The following is a 23173-nucleotide window of genomic DNA, read 5'->3' as shown; positions in this document are numbered from 1 at the left end:
GCGAGGACCATTTACCACCCCTCACTTAAGAACTAAACTTTTACTACAATTGATGATACCGGTCCCGGGGGGGGGGGGGGAGGGGGCACTCCCATAAATGGGCTATATAGGTATGTAGTGCGGGATAGGGTATGGTTTAAAATTGAGGTTCTGGGTCCTTAAAATAGGGTATCATTTTTTCTCCTTTTGGCATTGTGTTCCTGGTGTGATCCTTTGATCGCATACCTAAAATCTATCAGCTAAAATAAACGTCCAGCTAAATAAAAAATAAAAAGGGATCTTAAAACTGAACTAACCATTCAAGTATTAGTAAAGCGATTTTATAAAGATTTGTGTTTTGGTGTGCGCGGTTGGCCGTTATTTGGGTCATCACGGAACGCTTCTCCTCCCCTTTCGATTTTGGGCCTTAAAAAGGGATCATTTTTCCCTTTCTTTATCCTTAAATAGGGTCAGGGTTTAAGAACCTTCGCGGCACACCCCTATCCAAAATTTATGGGAGTACCCCCCTGGGTTACCGGTAGAGTTGAGCAAAGAAAGGAAAGAAAAGAGACGTAAGTATTCAAGAAAGAAAAAACATTTTATTGTTATTGTTACTCTTTTCGTACTTCTCAAATCGTAGTCGCCCTTCAGGTGATCAAACCTCAACTTTTAGTGGTCCTGGACACTGTTTAATTGCCACTGGCGACTGTGCGACTGCCAATTTTTTATCCTACATACATACATTTAATTTTAATTAAATATACGGTAAGTATCAATCTCTGAATATGAATAACAAATAAAGAAGTAGGTATCAAGGCAGTTAGATGAAAGTTGATGCCAGCCTGAGCAGGTCCAAACTAGTACTTGTGAGGTCACGCATAACATCTTAACAAGACATGTGTCCTACTCTTAAGACTGGTATCAAAAAAATAAACAAGGTTCTAACAGAACATATATTTAACAGTCTGAAAGGTTTGTATTCACTACAAAATCATCCAAAGGTTCTCGTAGTCCTTAACTAATAGCCAGCTTATCCAGTTTCTAATCAATAATCCACTGTGTTGGGAATGGTTGTGCAATGACACAAAAATACATTTTGATTGGTTAAATCAACAATATAACAGGAACTCATGTAGTTAGACATCAAATAGCAAGTCACGCAACTTGTCACAGTGTTGCTTATTGAATCTAATGACTTCTTCTGATGGGTTGACCAGCTTGTGGGATATCAGGCTGTGATTCTCACTATATAGTCCATGAGCCAATTCATAAAAAGTGGCTGGAAAAGCAATTTCGTAGCACCCCAAACCGAACAAAGTTTCCTTGGTACCAAATTAAAGCTAAGGGCCTAGTGTTTTATATTCAACTTGTTTCCAGCCGCGAAAATGGAGCTTAAAGGAAAAAACGAGAGGTTTTTATCAGGGTGTGGGTGGGGATAGCTTTAGAACATTCAGGTCGGTATACTATAACAAGGCCCATATCTCCCACCTCATTACACCAAACTTTACTAAACTTGGAGGGATTAAACAATCGATCATACTCTTTAACATAAGATGCTTTGTAATTAATTATCTGTCACCATAGAGACGGTTGCTAAGGCCCATATAATAAAACGATGACACTTCAAATCCTGAGTTTCAGAATGGAAGTTAAATGGTCACGCTTTTAATAAAAGTTGTTATAGCGCAATGAAAGCTATAATTGGAAGAAATGTACAAACTTAACTTCTCCCCGAGTTAAAAATCCCTCAGTTAGCAAATATTTCCTTGCATTTTGAGACATTTAGTACCTTAGCAACCATTTGTTTACAGTTAGACTTTTGAACAGCTGGGACGTAAAAGTAGTACGATGAGCTGAAATATAGCAGTATTTCAAAAATTATTGCTGTTTGGGTGATCAATGGTCATAATAAAAATTAAAAATATGGTTGTATCTTACCTTTAAAATGTTAAAATTAAATTTTCGGCAACGTTTCTGTTGCCTTCCTCAGAATGAAATTACTAAAAGAATAAATTTAAAAGTTTAAAACTTCTGACGGTCTCTAAGGGATACAATTAGTGGCAAATATGCTTTAGGGAAAGGCTGGCGTTCATTAACAGCTTCGGTGTTTACAGTAGAATGCAAAGATTTTAAAAATAAGCTTTTGTTTCGGCTGCAAACGCCTCGTTCCAGTATTTCTACAAAGTTTGGATGAATGTCATGTCCAGTGGTCTCCGAGTGCTGTTTTATGGCAGACTTGATTTTTAACTTGATTTTTAACCTTGTAATTAGTTTTATTTGAGGACCTCTCTGAAAACGACATCATGTGAGGGGAGCCTCCTCTTGAAAGTTTATTTTATTCTTTTTAGACTCATTATTGCCTCGAGTGCTAGGGTAGTGCTCTGCCCCTCGAGAGTTCCAGGATATTTGACTTTCACCAATTAATGTATACAAAAGGACACGATTTGCATTCCCCTTTATACACGATGCCAGTAACTTGGTTGTCATGTGGCTGTTCCTTGGGTTTTCTGAGAACATCACCAAAACCAGCCAATTCGCTGATTTTGTAACCAATCGCACGATTAAAAAAGTAAAACGAGAGCATGATCTTCAAAACTCATTTTTCATGGGTGACTGTCGAGTATAGTAAAATGTTATATTGTACATTATAAACAGAGAATTACGATTGCAAAAGTTCCTAATGTTTTTTTTTTTACATTATTCTGTATCTGTGGTTTCTGTGGTTGGTACCTATACTAATTATCAATACTATTATTATGTAACTATCTAATGAGATTATTGCTCATTATATTTGAATAAGATAACACAATTTTTGCAGCATCAATAGTGCATGCCATTTGCACAATGTTCGAGTATCATTTTCTTGACTGTGTGTTTCATTTCGAGGGTTTTGAGTGCCTTTGCTGTTGTTTATAAGCTTTGAATATTTTGTATGTACAATGTAGCGTCTTGAACCATATTGCCTGCTGCACGGTGGCTCTACTGTTGTACACAATAATGACTGAACTAAATATTCTTCAAGGAAAACGTGCTCAATAAGTCAATGGTAGTAAACCAAACTCAGTGAGGTAAATGCCTTTGCCACGTTAGAAATGTTAATGGCAATCTGTGTATCTTTAACAATAAGACATATAGAAGTCATTTTAAACCTGCGCAAATCAGGAAAGATGGAGTGTTTAGAGTAATGGAAGGATGTTAGAGCGAAGGTCCTAAGGGAGGATATCACAATATCACAAGAGGTGCTATTGGCCATGCACAAATAAAGACCACGCGACAAGAGCTGATAGAAAAAAAGTGAAACTCTCCTCTTAACCAGCAGCACACGAGAAGCAATCTGAAAGAAGCAATCGCAGTCGGGATGGACAGACTGTGGACATTAGTAGCTCACAGCAACGTTGAATTGCTCACGACAATGGCCGGAAGACATTTCTGAGCACTGGGAAGACTTGCCTGCTTCATTTCCTTGCTTGTGAATGAGCAAGACATTCGTATTCTCACAAGCTAGAAGGACGTGTTGTGTACGTCACAGATGGCTCCTTGGGTACAAGACTTACGGGAAGCGATAGTCGTGTGTTGTCAACGGCAGTCCCAGAGCTTTATACCGAGCTGGAAGAACTGGGATGTTTTTGCACGTTCTGGATGCATTCACAATGGTCATCGACAATTGAGTATTTACTCTTCTGATGCAGACGTGAAAGTGCTGGCAAGCCATCATCAAACAAACAGCCCAGCAAGAATTGCCATCGTAAGTAGGACTCAGAATCATTCGCGAATCGTGGATATTTTTTAGTGTTTGCAATCAGTTAGCGGAAATAGTATGCAAAGTGCTTCCAGGCCTTCATGCACTGACTGGCTGCGATTCGGTTGGTGCCTTTTCCGGCAAACAGAAAATGAAAGCTTTTAAGCTAGTTAAGGAAATAACAAACTACGAGAACTAGTTCTTCCCCTTGGCCACGATAATGTACATGTCAGGGACGAACATGCAGCAGATGTTGAAGAACTTGTGTGCTTTTTGTATGGAAAGGCAGGGAAATATGTTAATCAAGTTAGGTACCACTTCTGCAAAATGAAGAATTACAGTCGCACCACCTACCGCCACTGAATGTCTGCCCTCAAGAAACATATACAGCAACCTTACAGGCTTATATTTGGAGAAATGCTTTGGAAGCAAACCCGACAGCCCATAATTCAGTTGGTAACGGATGATATATAAAAGGACCAGGAACTGAATATTGATTAGACACACCAAGCTCTAGCACCTGAGGCGGTTATGGAGCTGGTTTGTTGTGGCTGCAAGGTACAGTGCCGAAGTCGGCGCTGATCCTGGACAAGAAGTGGTATGCTTTGCAGAGATGCATGTCTTTGCGAGGAAAGTAGTTGCACCAACTGGTCAAGCAAGGAGGACATAGACGGGGATAAGAGCGAACCCGAAGATACTGACTTTTAATTAGTTAATACCTAGAATTAATTTGTGTATAAAAACACATTTTTTTAGAATTTGCGACTCCATTGACTCCATTGGAAAGTTCTTTTTATGTTTTTTTTTTCAAATACTGTGATTCTTTATACATAGTGTTAGATATTTTTCTTTTCAGGACCTGCATTGATAGTAGTTTTTTCTTAAAAATGATGCAGTAATCTTGTTTTAATGTGTTTTAATTATAATTATTGTTATCATTTTTATTTTTATTGTTATAATTATTGTTATAATTATTATTATTATTATTATTATTATTATTATTATTACTATTACTGTTATCATTATCATTATTATAATTACATTTTGAGTGATTATTGCCATTGGAGGCATTATCAACAGCATTTTGTATTTACCATCATTTCTGTAAATAGAAGCTGTCGTTTTGTTTGAATAGAAATGTGTTAGCGGTTTCTCCATATTTTTAACAGGTTCCTTATTTCTTCATGTTTCGTGGAATTTCAATGCGTTTAGGAACATATATGAACACAAAACTGAGATGGGTTTGTGAAGGTGATATACCAGCTATTCGTGAAGTACAGTATACTCACCATTGCGAATGGTAATAAAGAACAACGTTTTCAATAACCTTGCCTAGCAATCTTTGCCATAATGACATAACTGGTACAAAAACGACCACATTTCATTCTAGCACAATATATTTCACTCCATTTATTTCATAACCGCTGTACTTGCTGGATATAATCGTGCAGTGTGCTTGACAGTGTGCATACTGTACGTGTACAAAGGTCTGCATGTAAACAAATGGTTGCTAAGGTATTAAATACCTCAAAATGCAAGAAAATACTTGCTAATTCCGAAATTCTTCACCCGGAGAGTAGTTTAGTTTGTACATTGCTTCCTATTTTAAACCTTTATTGCGCTAATACAGCTTTTATTAAAAACACAGCCATTTAACTTTCATTCTGAAACTCAGGATTTGAAGTGTCTTTGTTTCATTAAATAGACCTTAGCAACGGCCTCTATGGCGTTCGCTAATTCATTAAATAGCATCTCATATTATAGAGTATGATCGATTGTTTAACTCATCCAAAATTTAATGGATATTGGTGTAACAATGTTATAGATATCAGCATTGTTATATAACACTGATCTAATGTTTCAAATTTATCCCCACCCACCCCCTGTTACAAACACCTCATTTTCTTCGTTAAGCTCCATTTTTACAGCTGGAAACAAGTTGAATATAAAACACTAGGCCCTGAGCTTTGATTTGGTACCAATGAAACTTTGTTCGGTTGGGGGTGCTACGGAAATAGATTTTTGAGGTCCTGGCTCATGGACTAATAGGCTTGGGTTCTAGGAGGCTCTTGAAAGTTGCCAACCCTTGCATCACCAGTGGGTCTGTATAGACCTATTCATCCCTTTTAGCAAGACATGGCTAAATAGTACAGAATTGTTTCAGGCACTTTTATCAGATTTAAGATCACTCAATCTGATTTTTGAGCGGTTCACTGCCTCATTATCTGTCTCCATTGTCTCAAGCCGTGTGCATTTGTAAATTCCAGTAGATCATGAATCACTAATTATTTATTACTGGAGATTTTTGTGACAATTCTGCCTTGGCCTTGAAACTGTTAGGAGACTGAAGATAATACAAGTGCTTTACTATAGCCTATCCCTCGTTGTTATTGTATTTTCGCTTGTTAAATTAGCTTGTTTCTGTGCAGTTTTTGGAAAATAAGCAGCTGTTATACATATTCAAGAGGTTAGTTATAGCCTCCTACGCAGACGTTCTTAGGGCTTGTCACGCGTTTCTCCAAGAACGTCTGCGTAGGAGGCTACCTGAGTTAAGGCTTTAAATAAACTGCCTTAGAATGTTTCAATTATTTTGAAAATCGGACATTTCATTACATACTTATTCTTCTTTTTGACTGATAAGTTAAAAAGAATTCTCTCGAGCGCTTTTTATTTTGCGCTCATTTTAGTAAGCGAAGCCCGTTTTTCTATAAAAGAGTGAAAAAACACTTTGTACCAGTTCATATTTAAGCCAAGGTATATAGAACAAGATTCACTTAAGGCCAAAATGTTACTTGATCGGGCCTTGTAAACGTTTTCTCAATAATGTTTTAAGACTGCTTTGTTTTTGTTGTATTTTAACACCTAAAAACTCCATCCAAAATTTTCTCAAAAATGCTCTTATAGAAATTCTTCAAATTTCGCAGACCTTGAGAAAACTATGTCAAGTCCAAGATCTAGAAGCCTTTTTTCAAAATTATCCCTCTATTACAAGAAAATCAGTCTTGTGTAAAATAGGTGGTGACATCAAATGTTATGTAGCTATGGTTACTCCGATTTCGATTAAACTTATCTCATTCGAAACTTTCATCTTTCTTAAGTACAGCTGTACTGATCGATTTTTAGTCAGATTGTTTACGGAAGGTATGGTCACTCAAAAATCCGATCGAGTCACCTTAAGTCTACTGATCCAAAATATGGACTGATGCAATAAGTAAATAAACACCTTCAGGCGGCTGGTATATTGGAGGATAATGCCCGAGGCTGAAAGATTGTGGAAAAATGAACAGTTGGCCGAGAAGCGAAGCCAAGGGCATTATCCTCCAATATACCAGCGAGCCAGAAAGGGGTTTATTTATTTTATAGCCGGCCTATTAATTTCTACAACGCGCTTTATCGCCAGTAAATTTATAGAAAAAACCTACGTTATTAACCCAGCGTAACTGTGGTTGAAACAAATGTAAGTTGGTTGGTTTATGTTTTTTTAACTCTGTGATTTAATTAAAAGTTAGAACTGAATAAGGTGACTTTACTCGTTTGTTTTGTGCTTGCCTACAAAATCAGGCGACAGATATCTAATCGGATGGGGTATATTTGCTGATACCGCCGTCCGATTTTGTAGCACGTTGTGCATTTTGTCCAATGAGCGCACGCAAAAATTGATGGGTGGGTTATAAGTAAGAATATACAAGCACTGAGCACCATTTAAAGAAGAAGCCACGAGCCAAGCGGCCCACACTGCCGGAGCTTATACCGGTTTCTGTAGCATTAAGTGGCTAGGCATATTTCTACTCCCCCCTGAATGGGATGCTAGTCCATTGCAGGGTTCCCCCCAGCATTATGTTGCCGGTACCCATTTATACACCTGGGTGGAGAGAGGCACAGTGACTATGAGAGTAAAGTGTCTTGCCCAAGAACACAACACAAGTGACCCCGGCTGGGGCTCAAACTCGGGCCGCTCGATCCGGAGTCCGGCGCACTAACCATTAGACCACGGCGCCTCCCACTGGGCACCATTGCTATTGATTATATGTTGGACAACTGCCCCAACTAGTAACAGGTAGATTCTGGCTGCAGTTTGTCCCTATTCAAATTTTTTCTCCATGCAATTAAAGTTCCAGACAAGCAAGCAAAATCTCCAAACCGCAAATGTTCACTATGCAAGCTGTTTGCACCTGAATGGTTTTCCTGCATCAATAAATGTAAGGGGAAGCCTTGAGCCAAGTGGCCCAAACTTGCCAGAGCTTATCCCGGGTTTCTGTAGCATTAAGCAACTTGGAATATTTCTATTCCCCCCTGAATGGGATGCTAGTCCATCGCAGGGTACCCTCCCTCCCAACATTATGTCGCGGGTACCCATTTATACACCTGGGTGGAGAGAGGCACTTTGGGAGTAAAGTGTCTTGCCAAAGAAGGCAACACAATAACCCCGTCCAGGCCTTGAACCTGGACCAATCAATCCAGAGTCTAAGCACTTTAGAACCATAAGGCCACCATGGGCGCAAACGGCAAAAGTTCACTATGCAAGCTGTTCACACCTGATTGTTAAATGTTCAATGGATGATGAACCGTTAACCAATCAGAACAGGGCTATAAATGCATTTGCAGCCCATCAATTCCAATATCGCCCGCCACTCACACATGTATGTCTTCACAAAAACAGTTTCTTATTTGGCCATGCATATTGATAATTATGGAGGTTTATTTACCTTCACTTGCCTGCTAATGCAGCACAACAATTTCTTAAAAAAACTAATAACAGTGGATACAACTTTTCCATAAAACTAGCTACTGTATTAGGTATTATAGTATTTGTAAATACAGTTTGTACACTAGCTGTACCTTTGGAAATGCTCTGCCATCATAATTACAAACCAGTGTGTTACTTATTCCTAGAGAAAGAAAATATATTCTGGGTGAGAAAATAATATGGTAAGAATACATGTACTACCGGTAGTTAGCTATAAGTGTTTTCTTGTTTATGACAGTTCAGTAATACTGAATATAGTTATCCCAGTTAACTACTAAATTGCTTGTAACCGTCATGGCATGCATAATATTGTTCCATGAGTAAACATGTTGCCCTTACCTCCTGAGCTCATAGCCAGACTTTTCTGACTACCCAGGGTTCAAATTACAAAATGAAGAAGCCTTGAGATGCCATATTTAGGCAATATCAGAAAAAGAAAAACCTCTATCACATTATTTTACATAAACTTACTTACATGTACTTGTAATGCCTAGTCTCTTACAGGAACATGAAAACAATTTACACCTTCAATCAGAAACCTCAAAGTTTAGACTTTTCCAACAATTTTACTGTCCAAAGCAAAACTTTACCTTATGAACTTATTCATGAAAAGGTGTCCCCTGCAACCTTAAGAGCTTTCTTTCAAGCTGTTTCAATTTTCCTTTTTAATTTTATTCTAGTGTAAGATTTCTTTGTTTTGTAAGCCATTCAATTCCAAAATGGAAAGCAAATATTGGCAACGCCACAGTTAGTAGCTTAAAACAGTACAAGCATGTAGATTAAACCAATCAAAGAGCTCTTCAAGCCACGACTGAATTTTTTTGCCAAGTTTAAAAGTTTAGTTTTCATTCCTTTATGAGCAGCAGGTGAAGGATTCAAACATTTCTTTGATGCACATGATAACAGATAAACAGCGGAATGTCTATCTCATTGATGTAAGATTTTTTTCGCCTTACGTGACTAAGTATGTCTGAGTAGCACAGTCGGGTAGGCATCTGACTGAGGAGCAAGAGGTCGCGGATTTGAATCCCAGAGGAGACAGTCTTTTTTCTTTTTTCCTTTTTGTTTTCTTTTTTTAACCAGTAGCACTAAAATGGTTTGTTTATAATATCGCTCTGTAGGTATGCATTGCAGAATAATTTACATGTAAGCCGTTAAGTAATAACGCTGTAAATAAATATATCAGAACATATAGACTGATTCAGGTACAAATGTATTAAATTGTGCTGTTTCATCTGAAAAGCTCTTCCTTTTGTTCCGAACAAGCAGCCACGCACGCTATTTTAGCCAATGCTCTGGTTTCTAGATAGATCCATTGTTAGTAGAGAAAAAACGCTTATTTTACTAAGAATAGCACCGATCAAAATCTTATCCGATAGAGAAAAAACGCTGGCAGTTTGAAGGGAATCCGCCAACCTCGATCCTTGCCTGGTTCTTACTGACAATGGCACTTAAATTTGTAACAAAGTACATTCATACACTTAAGTGGTAGAAAACATGTACAAACTCACCTAATCTATGAATATTAGCTACCAATGCTTTTGTTCTCTCCTTTTTAGCATCATTTGCCACCACCAGTCCAGTGTTCTTCAGAAGTGAAGCTAAAGGAAATGTGTCATTTTTAATATTTCAATCAAGAAAGTGCAGTTTAATAAAAAACAAGCAACAAATCAGCTTCACTGACAGTATAAATGTTAATTGTCCTTTATGCAAGGAGGCTCGCAAAATGAAGGTTGCAATGATTGTGTGTACAATCACAGTGAAATTGGAAGAACTGGGAGAATAACTTCCTTTTTAACAGCTTGTGAAACTTGCTTGATTTTTGCTTGTTTAAAACTTTACTCATTTACAGCAGTTGAATGCCAACTCACAATAAGGAAAACATCAAAACGTCCATGCAAAAAAATTAGACAATGAAAAATATATACAATTTTTTATGTACAGATATTTAGATGGTTCACCAACCATCATCAGCTGTGAGTTTGTCATCTTTCAACTAACATTCATGAGCATCTGAGTAGGGACAGGAACTAACATAATTGAATAGCTTGATGCAAAACTATGCTTAGTGACTTTTAGGATGAAAAAATCGTTTTTTCCTTCAAACGCGCCCGAATGTTTGCATGTGGTCTTCAATTTAATGGAAAAACATTGTCCTTGAATTAAAATTTCTGGTTTGCACCTTGTCTTCGAGAAAAAACTAGAACTATGGTCACTTTAAAACAATAACACACGGCAACAAAGCCAAATAGCCTTTCGATTTCAAAAAAAGGTGAGAATTAAACTTAATAGCAGTTTATACAGTAAAGTAAAGTTAGGGTCAGCTAGTGTTAAGGTTAGGGTAAGTGTCACGAAAGTGAAAAACAGTGAAAAATATATAGCAAAATGAATGAGAAATACTTAAACAAAAACGACCTACGCCGTTGCCCTTTCCTCTCGGCAGCTTCTAACCACAAATGCACTCGCCAAATGTTCAATGTTTCGTTTTCAGTCAGCAAATTTAGGCTGCTAAAGGTGGGTTGTCCTAAAACCCGGAATGCCGGACCTGGACCGATGCCGGAATCCGGATGGCCCGGATCCTCCCGGTGCCTTTTCTTGTGTCTCCGTTTTCGTGGATTGTTTTGTTGGGGTGGAGTGTTCGGCTCCATTCGGCGGTGGTCATGTCCGTTCGTCGTTCCTCTTCGGCCACTGCTTCATTGCTGTTGAGGGACACATGTTGTTTCAGTCATGGTGATTCTGACTCATGATTTTGGAACAAGTTGCGGCGGGTTCCAGCGTTCTGCGCTCAGTTGCACATTTTCGCGCAGGCGGCATCCCTTCGATCTGTTCGACTGTAGTGAGTGGCATACATTCCTCTTCTCCTCTGCATCACGTCCTTTCAAGCGACGCTTCGTCGTCCGTGATGGAGCAATATTAGTTGAGTGTCAGCACGTTCGCACCAGCGTCACACAATCCGTATGAATTTGCAGGCGATTTGGTCACTTTTCCTTTTTTGTACAATATATTTTTTCGCTTGTGCGGGTATTCTATTTTCAGTCCTCTGCGTGTGAGCTGGTGACTGGTGCATGGTTTACCCATCTTTTAGGATTCGCGGGTCCCCGGGACGTGTTTGCTTATAATGCTACTCGCAACGTAATTGGAAGCTCGAACAAACTTCCAATTCCCCAGCAAATTAACATACTTCCACGTATTTATCTTGCGCGTACACAAAAAGGTCATTCCGGGTTTTGGATTCCGGGCTTTCTTTCCGGATTTCCGGCATTCTGGTTTTCCGGGTTTCCGGCATTCCGGGTTAGGACCCCGCTAAAGGTTAATCCATAATATGTTTTCGCTTTTCCCCAGTTTCTCTCCGTAGTCACGCGTAACGCAATTTGATCTTGACTCACAAGCAACGATCGTTCTTTTAAACATTCCGGCCCTTTATTCCTGGAAAGGATCGCAGCTTAGGGCTATTTTTTGTCAAAATGAAGCAATTTGTTGCTTTTCTTGGTAAAAATTATCCTTTTCTGTCGATTCTGTTGTGTTCTGTTGATTGAGTGAGCGTTTTCCGTCTTTGCCCTGCCGAACGAACTTTGTTTATTGTGACCATGCGTATCGAATGACGTATCCATTAAAGATTATTATGGAATATCCCTGAGTAGCTGAAATAGGGAAACTCCTATCGCCAAATCTGAGAGAATTTTAATAAGTCTAAAAGCACCGCCTTATTTCCAAACATTCAACGCGGCAACACGAGGCAAATGAGACAAAACTTCGAGAAAATAACGTTTTTTGGAACAGAAGTTGCTTCTAGACCTTGCCTGGCTCAATGCGCCTTCGAAAGCCAAGTTTACCGCCAGTCTTGGCAGGGCTTAGCAATCTTCAGGCAGCAACACATCTTGCTTCTTTGAGATATGCTAGTGGCTTACGGGTTTCCAGACTTAATGATGTCCTTTCACCACCAGACGGGCGCAAATATGTGTCAAATAAGCGAAAATAAGCGGACTTCTAATGCGTAAAGTGAGTTTTCAACTAGTCTGATTGAAAGTCTCCTTGCCTCTGCTTTGCACGCCAAAATAATTCAAACGTAAGCTTACGTCACAAAGTAGTGTAAGAAATTCATTTCCAGATCCCGTTTTTGAGCAAGCGAATAAATTCCCCCCCACCCCCCAAAAAAGGACAATGATTTGCTATTTAATCAAAGACCGCACGCAAAAATTCAGGCATGTTTGAGCAAAAATTCAGGCGCGTTTGAAGGAAAAAACGATTTTTCATCCTAAAAGTCACTAAGCATAGTTTTGCATCAAGCTATTTAATTGTGAAAGAAAAATCGCTAATTAAAGTATAGCATATCCTGTTTCAAGAGATTATATAAACACGTGGTAAGACTAAAAATAATAATAATAATAATAACAACAACACACAACAACAATGCAAAGACGCTTCCATTATAAAATTATGACATTTTAAAGAATCTAATAGCCAAGACAAAAGGCATGAACTTCCATGAACATCCGAACCAGGCTTAGCCTGAATTTCAGACATCCCTCTATGGTCGCCTTCTCCCCATAAGGGACGTCTGAACACATCTGGCCCTAATGCGGTCCGGTGACGTCACTACACTTTGGTTTTAATTCATGCCGAAAAGTTTCTGTCGAGGCCTTGAAATTGTGAAAGAAAAATCGCTTCAATTAAGGATTACAGAGAATAAAATTGTTTTAATAGTAAACTATTGAAAACTTGAGACAAATGAATGAGATTTTAATCGACTGCAGGCTATATTTTTTTATGGAACTGATTTAATCTGAACTGATTTGCTTTATCTAGCGATCAAAATATAATATGTGACGCAGCAAACAAATACAACACACTCGTGAGTACTTAAATGAATCAATTTAGACGGTTACAGAGGCATCAAGAAACAGACTTCAATACAAAAATATCCTACTTGACCGTGGGCACTGAGTTCAGAAATCACTGGCTCATCGAGGCTGCAGGACATAAGCGTCGAGCGGCTTTGTTGACAAAACAAGAATACGTATAAATTTGGCAAAACACTGCATGTTGAAGCGACGAATGCTGCCAACTTAAAACCTACTGATTTCCATTACTATTCTTCATCCGTAGGTAAACTAATAAAGTAATAAACTCAAGGTAAATGACTAATAAATTCATTTTCTGGGAAGGTGTTCAAACTCTTACAACCTCTTTCCAAACGTTTTCAAATTACAATCCTCGTGCGGTAAAATTAAGTCATAATTATGCAAATAATTTTAAAATCAACCAATCAAAATCACTACCCGGTTTTCGGGTAGTGATGTCACCGGACGGCATTAGGGCCAGATGTGTTCAGACGTCCCTTCTAGATCTGGGAAGTAGGCGACCACAGAGGATGTCTGAAATTCAGGCTAAACCGGGCTATGAAAGAGCAGTCATTCGATTTGCACCACAGATATTCTTGTCATAATAATTCTTGTCATAATGTACATCGCATGATCTTAAAGCTTGGAGAAAAATACACTTACACTTGCAAATACTCTTTCTGTTGAAATATTATACCACGTTAAAATAAAAATTTTGTTTACCGGTATATGGGAAGAATACTTAAGAAACTGTTCAATCCAGAAATGCGTTACAGGATGTTGTTCTCTTTTACCAAATTATGTCCATTATTTATGAAACACAGCAGCGTGTTCGAGCAGCGTGAAGCAGCCTAAAATAGCTTAAAATTGCCCCTTGAACTCGACTCACAATACTTTCAATGCCTTTCATTTAACTATCAATAAAAATACTCAACTTCCTTTTCTGAAGTAAAAAAGTGAAGCAAAAAGTGGCTTATACTATTAACACAAGACTGGCCGTAAAGATGCTTATTTATCAGCTAACACTTTTGTCTCAAACCTGATATGTTGCCTAAAATGTCAAACTTTTAAGTTTAAGAGATGGACAAATCAAAGAATTGAAAGGCCACATTGGAAGAGCCATGTCATCTTGTTTTTGTGGCCATCCAAGGAAAGATAAATTCTTTGCCAGCAACGTTTAAGCACTCTGTACTTTGTAAACTTTCAATTGGTATTTGAGCCACTTTAAAATTAATTGGTGTTCTGCTTTTCCAGGAATTTCCGTGTTCAGAATTAAAAACATGACCTTGGAAGGTTCTGAATTTGTCTCATGATCTGCCATTATTTCATGTACATTTTGAACACAAGGCAGCCAAACTTTTTCCAAGTGTTGCTGGGCATTTATTGGAAGCCATACATGGAAGATCAGATATAATTATCCGTGGTCCATCGAAATATGATTGATGATTAAATGCTTGTCCGAAAATACTTCGGACATGTCAATAAACCATTGACTGCGGCGTCCGCGTCCCATCGGCATGACGTCGGCTTTCTGAATTACGTACTACTTACTTACTTACTTACAACATGCTGACAAAGTGGGTTTAGCTTCAGGGTTCGTACACGTTTTCAGTCCAAAAATTCAAGGACTTTCCAGGGCCGTTCTTGGAAATTTCAAGGACTTTTTTTCATGAAATTTACCCCAAAACAACGGTTGATGTGCTTGCTGAAGAACTAAAACAATCGCTTATTTTGGCGGTCTTCTCATTGCCTTGAAGCCTTTTGACGTTCAATAAAAAAATCAAGGACTTTTAAGGACCGAAAACCAATTTCAAGGACTTTCAAGGCCTTGAATTTTTTTTTTTTTTTTTTTGTCTAAGGCCTTGAATTTTTATTTTGAGATTCACGGACTTTCAAGGACTTTCAAGGCATGTGCGAACTCTGTAGCTTCTTCAAAGTAAGAAGCTGAAAACTACATTATTTTAAAATATAAAAAAAAATATTAATTAGTTAAAAATAGCTACAGTGGAACCCTGTTAATATTATGGTCACCAACAAGCCAAGAAAACTTGGCCCATAACTAGCTGTTATTAGCAGTGGCCTCTGTTCCCCTTCTGACATCATCAACCTTTGGCCAGAAAAGCCATCTGAACTTATATACAAGATCTGCAGAAGGAATAGATCTTTCCAACGATACCAAGACCACATGTATGAGCGATTGCGTTAATGTAGCCTGAAATATGCACGAAAACGCATAACAAAAAAACTCAAAGGAAAATTTCTGCCAAACATGCTCCAGAATTCTTGAACTGTGAGCAAGCCCACTTGAAGGGTGACAAGTGGGGCAAAAAGATGAGAAAAGGAGAAAAAGGAAACAGAAAAAATGAAAAGTGTTAAGTGGTAGAGCACTTTCATTTCTGATGCAAAAACAATCTAGCTGAGCAAAATTGTCCTAAAATGTGATCCCAGTGAAAAGAAATTAAAGCCATGCCTTCATGTTGCAAGTGGCCTTTTGAATAGGTTATGTTGTAGCTTATCTTGCTCATAACTGGCCAGAAAATGTAAAAATGTCCAAAAAGTGCAATTTTTTATCAAAATTCTCTACATGTAGGTGTCAATGGGTTAATAAAAATCCAGAATGCAGAAATCATTTAAAAAAAAAACACACAACACAAGGGACAGGGATTGCATGTTCACCACTTTTTAGCAAAGACTTGAAGCACAGCAGGTGGCTGATATGACATTAAGTTACTTGCAGTTTTAAAGATTAATAGGGCAGCAGAGTAACATCAAAATGTTAAAGAACCTATTGGATCTTGGAAATGTATGGGTGTTTACTGGAACAATAAAGTAGCCATGGTAACCGGTGAATGTAAGGTGGGGTTCCACTGATGATTTTATTATTGACTTATTGTGTTGTTACAGAAAATATCCATACCCCTCCCATGGAAGGGTTTTTGGTTTGATTTCCCCTTCCCCTCTGGAAATTCCATGCAGTTATGCCCCATACTTTCCTTTTAAAATTTTGGCTTTTGAGGACCCCACCCCCTTTCCCAATTCCCTCAGAGTTTCCAATGACCTTCCATGGGGTGGGTATGGATATTTCCTGGAACTACACATTGCAGTAATCTCCACTTTAAAACAGTATAATTTCTATGCACTGTACATGTAAGCTTCGAAAAACACAGTGTTTCAAGTGAAGTGTTTATTGGCGATATTAAATCCTTTTACCTATGTATGTTGTTTTTCCACCAGGGGCTGCACACATGTCTAGAATACGTTCCTTCTCCTGTGGAGCCAAGGCCATAACTGGAAGCATTGAAGAAGCCCCCTGTAACATGTAGTGCCCTGCAAGGTATTCTGGAGTGGCTCCTAGTTAAGTAGAAATTAAATCAAAATATATCTTTAGAGGAAATTTTTAAGGACGGTGCCTCCTATTGTTACTGTGCAGTTGTTCTGCGCATCATGCAATGCATCAATCACCATATAACTTTTACAGTCAAAATACTCAGCGCATGCTGCATAATAATCTGGAATAGTTTTGATTAACGGCGAACGGATTGCATTATTCGTTTCAAACATTCAAATTGAATTTGAATATTGTAAATCATCCAACTGTAAACATCTGAACATGTGAACCTGTCAAAAATAAACCAATTTGATTGGTTTATTTTTGTTAATAAAAACCTGGATTTCACACATTCCAAGACATTATTAATTTTGTTAGTTATTTTTAAGAAATTTCTATGTGAATATGTTGATTTTATTAATGAAAACCAATTTCAAGTGGAATTTGCAAGAAAATTTTATTAGCTTTTTACTTTTTTAAAAATGGCATGTGATAGCACTTTTTTCCATTATTTCAAACCTAATTATATCAAAAATTTGCGTGGCTACCTCCAAATTTCCTTTTGGATTTTAATAGCCCTTGGTATAAACATCTATATTTCTTGCATATTCATCGGTCGGGCAAAAATACCTCGTTATTAGTAGGTACCTTCCTTAGTTAATAATGGTAATAGGACTGAGTGGAGTCCAATTCGGTCTGTAATCATACGAGTGATTAACAAAATCGGACGACCGCGAAGTGGGAGTCCGATTTGTTTAATCACGAGTATGATTACAGACAGAATTGGAAGACACGAAGTCCTGTTACCAATTAATCAAAACTGTAACAAAATTTGAGAAAGAAACTAACCTTCGGTTGAATAGTCTTTATGAATATTGAAAAACATAACAGTCTACTCAACAAATGCACAACAACAGCGCGCGCAAAATGACGCGTACTGTCCAATTACACAGGCATGACGCGTAAACTGTCCTATTACACTGTCCAATTACAAGCATGACGCGTACACTGTCCTATTAGTGCTCAAATCGGGCTGCTGATAACCAATCACGTTCGAGAATTTTGTTATAGTTTTGATTAATACAGTAACCTCACAAACTATTATGTGTGACAGAAAGGTTTTTGTTTTCCCATTTTTACAACTGAATTTTTAATTCCAGAAGTTAAGTGGACAGCCTGGTCACATGGTTGGTCCATCATCTGTAAACTTTTCTTTGCAACTCTGCTGACCAGCAGATATACTAGTAGAAAGAATTAGTAGCAAGGCGACAGTAAAAAGGTGGCCTTTTAAATTTGAAGGGGTTTGACAAGAAAAACAAGAAGCAAAAAAACAAAATATGGCTGACTTAAACATGTAGAAAGTAATTGACTGCCAAAAAATTGGAAATTGAAAGCCATTAATCTGATCGATGACTTTCATATCTAATTGTACAGCTAGCGTCGTACATGAAGGAGCATTTGAAAAATAAATCAGGTTTTACACAAGCTCCATCAATGATGGATATATCTAGAAACCAGAGGACTGGTTCAAATCGAGTGCGTCGCTGCTTGTTCCGAGAAAATCAAAAGCTTTTCAGATGTAAAAGCACAAGTACATTTTTACCTATTTGTAAATCACTATATAATTATGTTCTGATATACCGGTATTTATTTACAGCCTTATTACTTTTCGGCTTACATGTAAATGCTTTAAGTCTACAATGCATACCTACAGAGCGATATAATAAAGAAAGAAAAAACCCTGGTATTTGAACTCACAACATATCGCGCCACATCCTGAAACCTACTCAAGTGTGCTAATCCAACATGCTCAGTCATGCGAGACGAAGACATCTTATATCTGCTGATTATCTGCAATTGTCATACAAGTTTCCTTATTTCTGCTTTTTTGATTGCACGAAAGAAATATTTGAATCACCTGCTGCTCATATATTTTCAAGGTATAAAAACTAAATGTAAAACTTGGTGAAAAAAATTTAGTCATGGCTTGAAGAGCTCTTTGATCTATTTTTGTTTTCACTTTTAAAAAAGCCCTAAGGGTAGTGAATAGGTTTTTATAGGGTAGCTAGTTTGTCTTTCAAGTCTTTCAGGAAACAGATCATATCATCAAAAGAAAAGCATATTTGTTAATTGTAAATCAGTGGATATTGTCGCCATCTTTAGTCTTGACAGCCAAAACCTCAAGTTCTACAGTTTTGTATTATAAACAGAGCAGGGTCCTCTTGCTTCCTTTTCTGCCTAGCACAAAGGGCCTCATTGGAAATCTATTTTTTATTAGTTACACATCAAGAACTGTTTTTAAACAAAAATTAATCTACCAGCTGCAGTATACTATGTTTTTATTGGGTAATTTAAATTCAAAGTATCACATTCTTTCACAAAGTCAATGGCCACAGAGAATCCTGACAAACCCTTACATTTATCAGTCCTTCAATGACAAAAAGCGTTTGTAAAAATATTGAAGATCCCATACCAGCTAGGATTCATTATAAAATTGTAATAAGGCGTTCTCTGGTAAAAATGTGTTTAAAATTACCAGCTTTCAGCAGTCAGTCTGCTGTTTTCGAGGAATTAAAAACAATGTGATAAAATGGACCTAAAATTGAATATAACAAGTGAATTGAATAAATTAAAAAGTTAAAAATATGTGTAAAAAGAATGATTATAAAAGAAAGTGTTAAAATTAATGTTTGTTTAAAAGAATGTTATGTTGTCCTGGCAGATGATTCTATAGTGTCTTTCTGATGCGGCTGTTACCCTTGTCAATTATCTTTAGCATTGAAGTAAATGGTGTGATCAAACATCCAGACATGTTTCACTACATGGAACCTTTGGCACATTGTTTAGTATTTCTAATATGTTCTCTGTTGAACCAACAAACCAGTCAAGACACTACAACAACAGTTTCCTGTCCCCAAGTTTTGACCTCAGGCTGATGACAATGTTATTTATAAAAATCCCTGTGCATCCCGTCCTTGGAACAACTACTAATACTTAACTGTCTTAACAATTATTCTATGAGCCCTCATTGGATACGAGGTGGTAAATAGCCATCGAGTTGGCTATAACAACTCGTATCCAACTAGGGTGAATGAAATAATTGTTTTATTAAATTCTTTTTTAAGTTTAAATCGACTGGACATTTCATTTTGATGTAAACAAAGTGATAGTATAAGGAGGCGGGAAAATTTGTGGTACATTATAATAATAATAATACTTTATAATAATACTTTATTCAAACACACAAATTGTATCTGAAAAGGAGGACCACGAGGTTCTTGCAGTGTTCACTCTTGTTGTACGTTAACAAGTATTATTAATTAATCTTTTCACATCAATCCTTTTGTTTTGCGTAGATCATTTTAATACGGCATTTCTGTGGTTTTTGTAGGCACCAAAGCTCGCCAAATTTGCTGTTTGCAACCATTTTTCTAATGGAACTGTCGCTTCCTGCAGAAAAATTTTATGCTTAGCGGCACTTGCCGTACTCATTTCCCATATAAGGTCAAACATAGGTATATGAGCTGATAACCGGAATTCAGTGAACCAATCAGAAAGCTAGAAATGCAATATCCGAGGTTGAGAATTTAATTATAAACAATATGCAAAAGGTTCCAATGTAGCAAAACATGCCTGGACTTTTGATCACGCCATTGACTTCAATGCTAAGATAATTGACAAGGACAACAGCCGCATCAAAAGGCGTTAGAATCATGTCACACTGCAAAAACGGTCGGACCGATAACAATTTCTGCCCTCTGCCGGAACAACAGAACCTTATTTTAAAAAAACATTAATTTTAACACTTAAAGCATTCTTTTATCAATTCGTTTTACACATATTTTTAACTTTTTAATATACCGGTATGCGATTCACTTGTTATATATCAAATTAGTTCCATTTTTAATTATCACATTGTTTTTCATCCGTCGAAGACAGCACACTGGCTAAAGCTTATAATTTTGAACAAATTTCTACCAGAAAATGCCTTATTACAATTTTTAAAGGCGTTTAGCTTCTTTCCTCTACTTTGCTTAGAGAAGTTGGCTTCCTTTTTCCCCAACAGTAATTATGGTGATTCCACTGAATTGCATTGCGCATCCTTGCTGCGCATAAGTTTTCCGTGTCATTTAGCGCGCATGCTCGTGTGCGCACACACAATACACTGCAAGATTCCCTTCAGGCTAAGGTTCGTAGGGAAATTAATGGTTGTTTTCTCTTAAACGAGCACGGTGACCCCCATTTTTAATGCATTAATTTAAATGTCATAGGGTTGTCTACAATAAATCGGTATTTAAAGAAAAGTTTAAAATTCTACATTGAGATATTTTAATTTTAATGCCGTAAAAAACACGTTTTTAGGTTAAGTGCCATTGGCATACGCACAAAGCAAAATCTTTTATCTCTTTCATTATCTTAATTCCTGTACAATAATAGTTTTTAATATATGATCAAAGTCTATTTTGTTGAGCTAAACTAATACTTTAATGCAATAATGATTTTTTTTTTCTAGAAAAAATGATTCCCCATTCGGATTACTGGGGTTCTTAATATATACCTTGCGGGTCGCATATTTACTACCGGTATAATGTCCATCCATTTTACACAAACACTAGTGCGGTGACCCCCATTTTTTATTTCATTTTTTTAATGCTCATAACATACAGTAATTTTAACCTGGACAAAGTTTCAGAAAAATTTTAATACTCCTTCTATTTCAGTGGAATCACGTTAAAAACATTTTTTGCTTGCAAAAAAAAATTTATGCAACAATTGAACTGCCTTTTGTAATTGTTCTCCTTTAATAAAATTACTTACTTACTGTCCATCATGCCTGTGTGGCACATAGGGCAGCAACAAAGTTTCTCCAACCCTGCCTATCTCTAGCCATTTAATAAAATGGAATCCTGGAATTAAGGCATTGCTATTTTGAATCCCAGATGTGTCACAGTAATAAGCACAACTTTAATCTTTGAATTTGTTTCTGCTCTTAGCATACTACAACATGAGCTCGAGCAACAACAACACACAAAAGCATGAGGTCCGTAAAACTGCATGTACATTTGCACATGTGTATTGGAAAATATGCTTATTCCTCATTAATCATAACGAGATGAATTGATGACAATCAATAGCAAATAGTGGCCGTCACGTTTTTGTTTTTGTTGACATACAATTTTTTTCTGCTCCAATGTGCAAATTGGGACCATTCTTCCTTCTTTTTTTCTTTTTCTAGTCTTTTTTCTATTTTCAACAGTCTGTTTTTTTTTCTTTCTCTTTTGACTTTGCTTCGAAAGATGAACCCTCTCAAAAGATACAACACATAAGAGAACACATGATGGTTGATTTTAAAGTTTTCTGGGATATCTATTTGAGAGACTTCAAGATTATTATAGAAAAATAAGCATTGGGTAAACAAGCTTAAGTGATTTTGAAGAGAAACTAAAAATGATAATACCAACTGACAAGGAAACTCCTCTTCCAGTAAGAGAACCAAACAGCTACTGAATAAAGGACTGCCAATATAGTGCTACGACACAACAACAGTCTGGCAGTACTTGAGAAAAATATAAGAAAAAATAGATGTTGCACTGGGGAAAGCAATATTTACATATTATTTTCTTCTGTAGACAACAAAATTAATAATGATCCAGACCAGTGCTAGTGCTTGATTCAAAGCCCAGCACGCTAGCCATTACTCCTGATCTCTGGATTACAGGGTAAGTATACACATACAGTAAAGTGATAACTTACCAATTGGTACGGAAGAGTCATAGACAACCAGTCCAACTTTTGACCACTTGCCGATTGGATCTAAATTTACTCCACGGTTAATAAGAGCCTAAAGTAATATTGAAAAAGAAAAACAATGAGTAATTTAATTATAAGATTAAAAGGAGAAGTCATAAAACTCTTACAAAAGAAGCATGAAAACAGAACTGAAAGAAGATACTAACAGCTAGAGTTGAGACTGAGTGACTCTTGGTTTAGAATTCCAAATATGATTTTTTCACATTGATACCTTGTATCACCCCCTCTCCTCCTGAACAAAGTTGTCTGAGTTTCAGGATGACATTCAAATCTTTAAGGGTCCTTCTTAACTACCAAATTGTTGCTAAGAAAAGTTGCTGACTGTCAAGTGTCTTTTGTTACATTACACACGGTTGACAGAATTATGCCAGCATCCACTATATCGGATACAGTAGATGCTGGTATCCATGATGCAGCATCCACAAAAAATAAATTTTACTCACCTGAGCAAGATCTCTTCTTCTTGTCTTAAATGTGTTTGTTCTAATAGTAACTGGTCTTTGAACTTCATTTGCCTCCAGGAATTCTAGTAACTTAAGAAAAAAATCACAGCAAACACCAGATTACCAACAGTGATCTTTTTCTGACTTCTATTTAATCTGCTGTGATCACAGTACGGTCTGTACTCTTGAATTAATGAAAAAAAATAATAATTAACTACTTTCTGATCTATTTTTCTCTACATCAACTACTTCACAGAGCTGTTATTTACATGTATATCTGGTATT

At 37.1% G+C, this 23173-nt stretch overlaps 1 protein-coding gene across 1 annotated transcript in view; it reads right to left on the bottom strand.

Annotated features, from left to right (window-relative positions):
- The window catches only part of LOC144658792 (28S rRNA (cytosine(4447)-C(5))-methyltransferase-like), a 119594-nt gene that overhangs the window by 11003 nt on the left and 85418 nt on the right, over positions 1 to 23173 (bottom strand). Inside the window, exons 13-17 of the mRNA XM_078519272.1 lie at positions 22889 to 22978; positions 22389 to 22476; positions 16517 to 16657; positions 9977 to 10066; positions 8558 to 8607 (exon numbers count right to left, since the gene is read on the bottom strand). Of these exons, the coding sequence (XP_078375398.1) occupies positions 8558 to 8607; positions 9977 to 10066; positions 16517 to 16657; positions 22389 to 22476; positions 22889 to 22978 (459 nt within the window). The remainder of the gene's footprint in view (positions 1 to 8557; positions 8608 to 9976; positions 10067 to 16516; positions 16658 to 22388; positions 22477 to 22888; positions 22979 to 23173) is intronic.

Source organism: Oculina patagonica, chromosome 6 (genome assembly GCF_052425735.1).
Source record: "Oculina patagonica isolate OP01 chromosome 6, crgOcupat, whole genome shotgun sequence".
In the NCBI taxonomy this organism is placed as follows: Eukaryota; Metazoa; Cnidaria; class Anthozoa; order Scleractinia; family Oculinidae; genus Oculina; species Oculina patagonica.
Note: the sequence above shows the minus strand (reverse complement) of the source record. Positions and strands in the feature narration are given on the sequence as shown.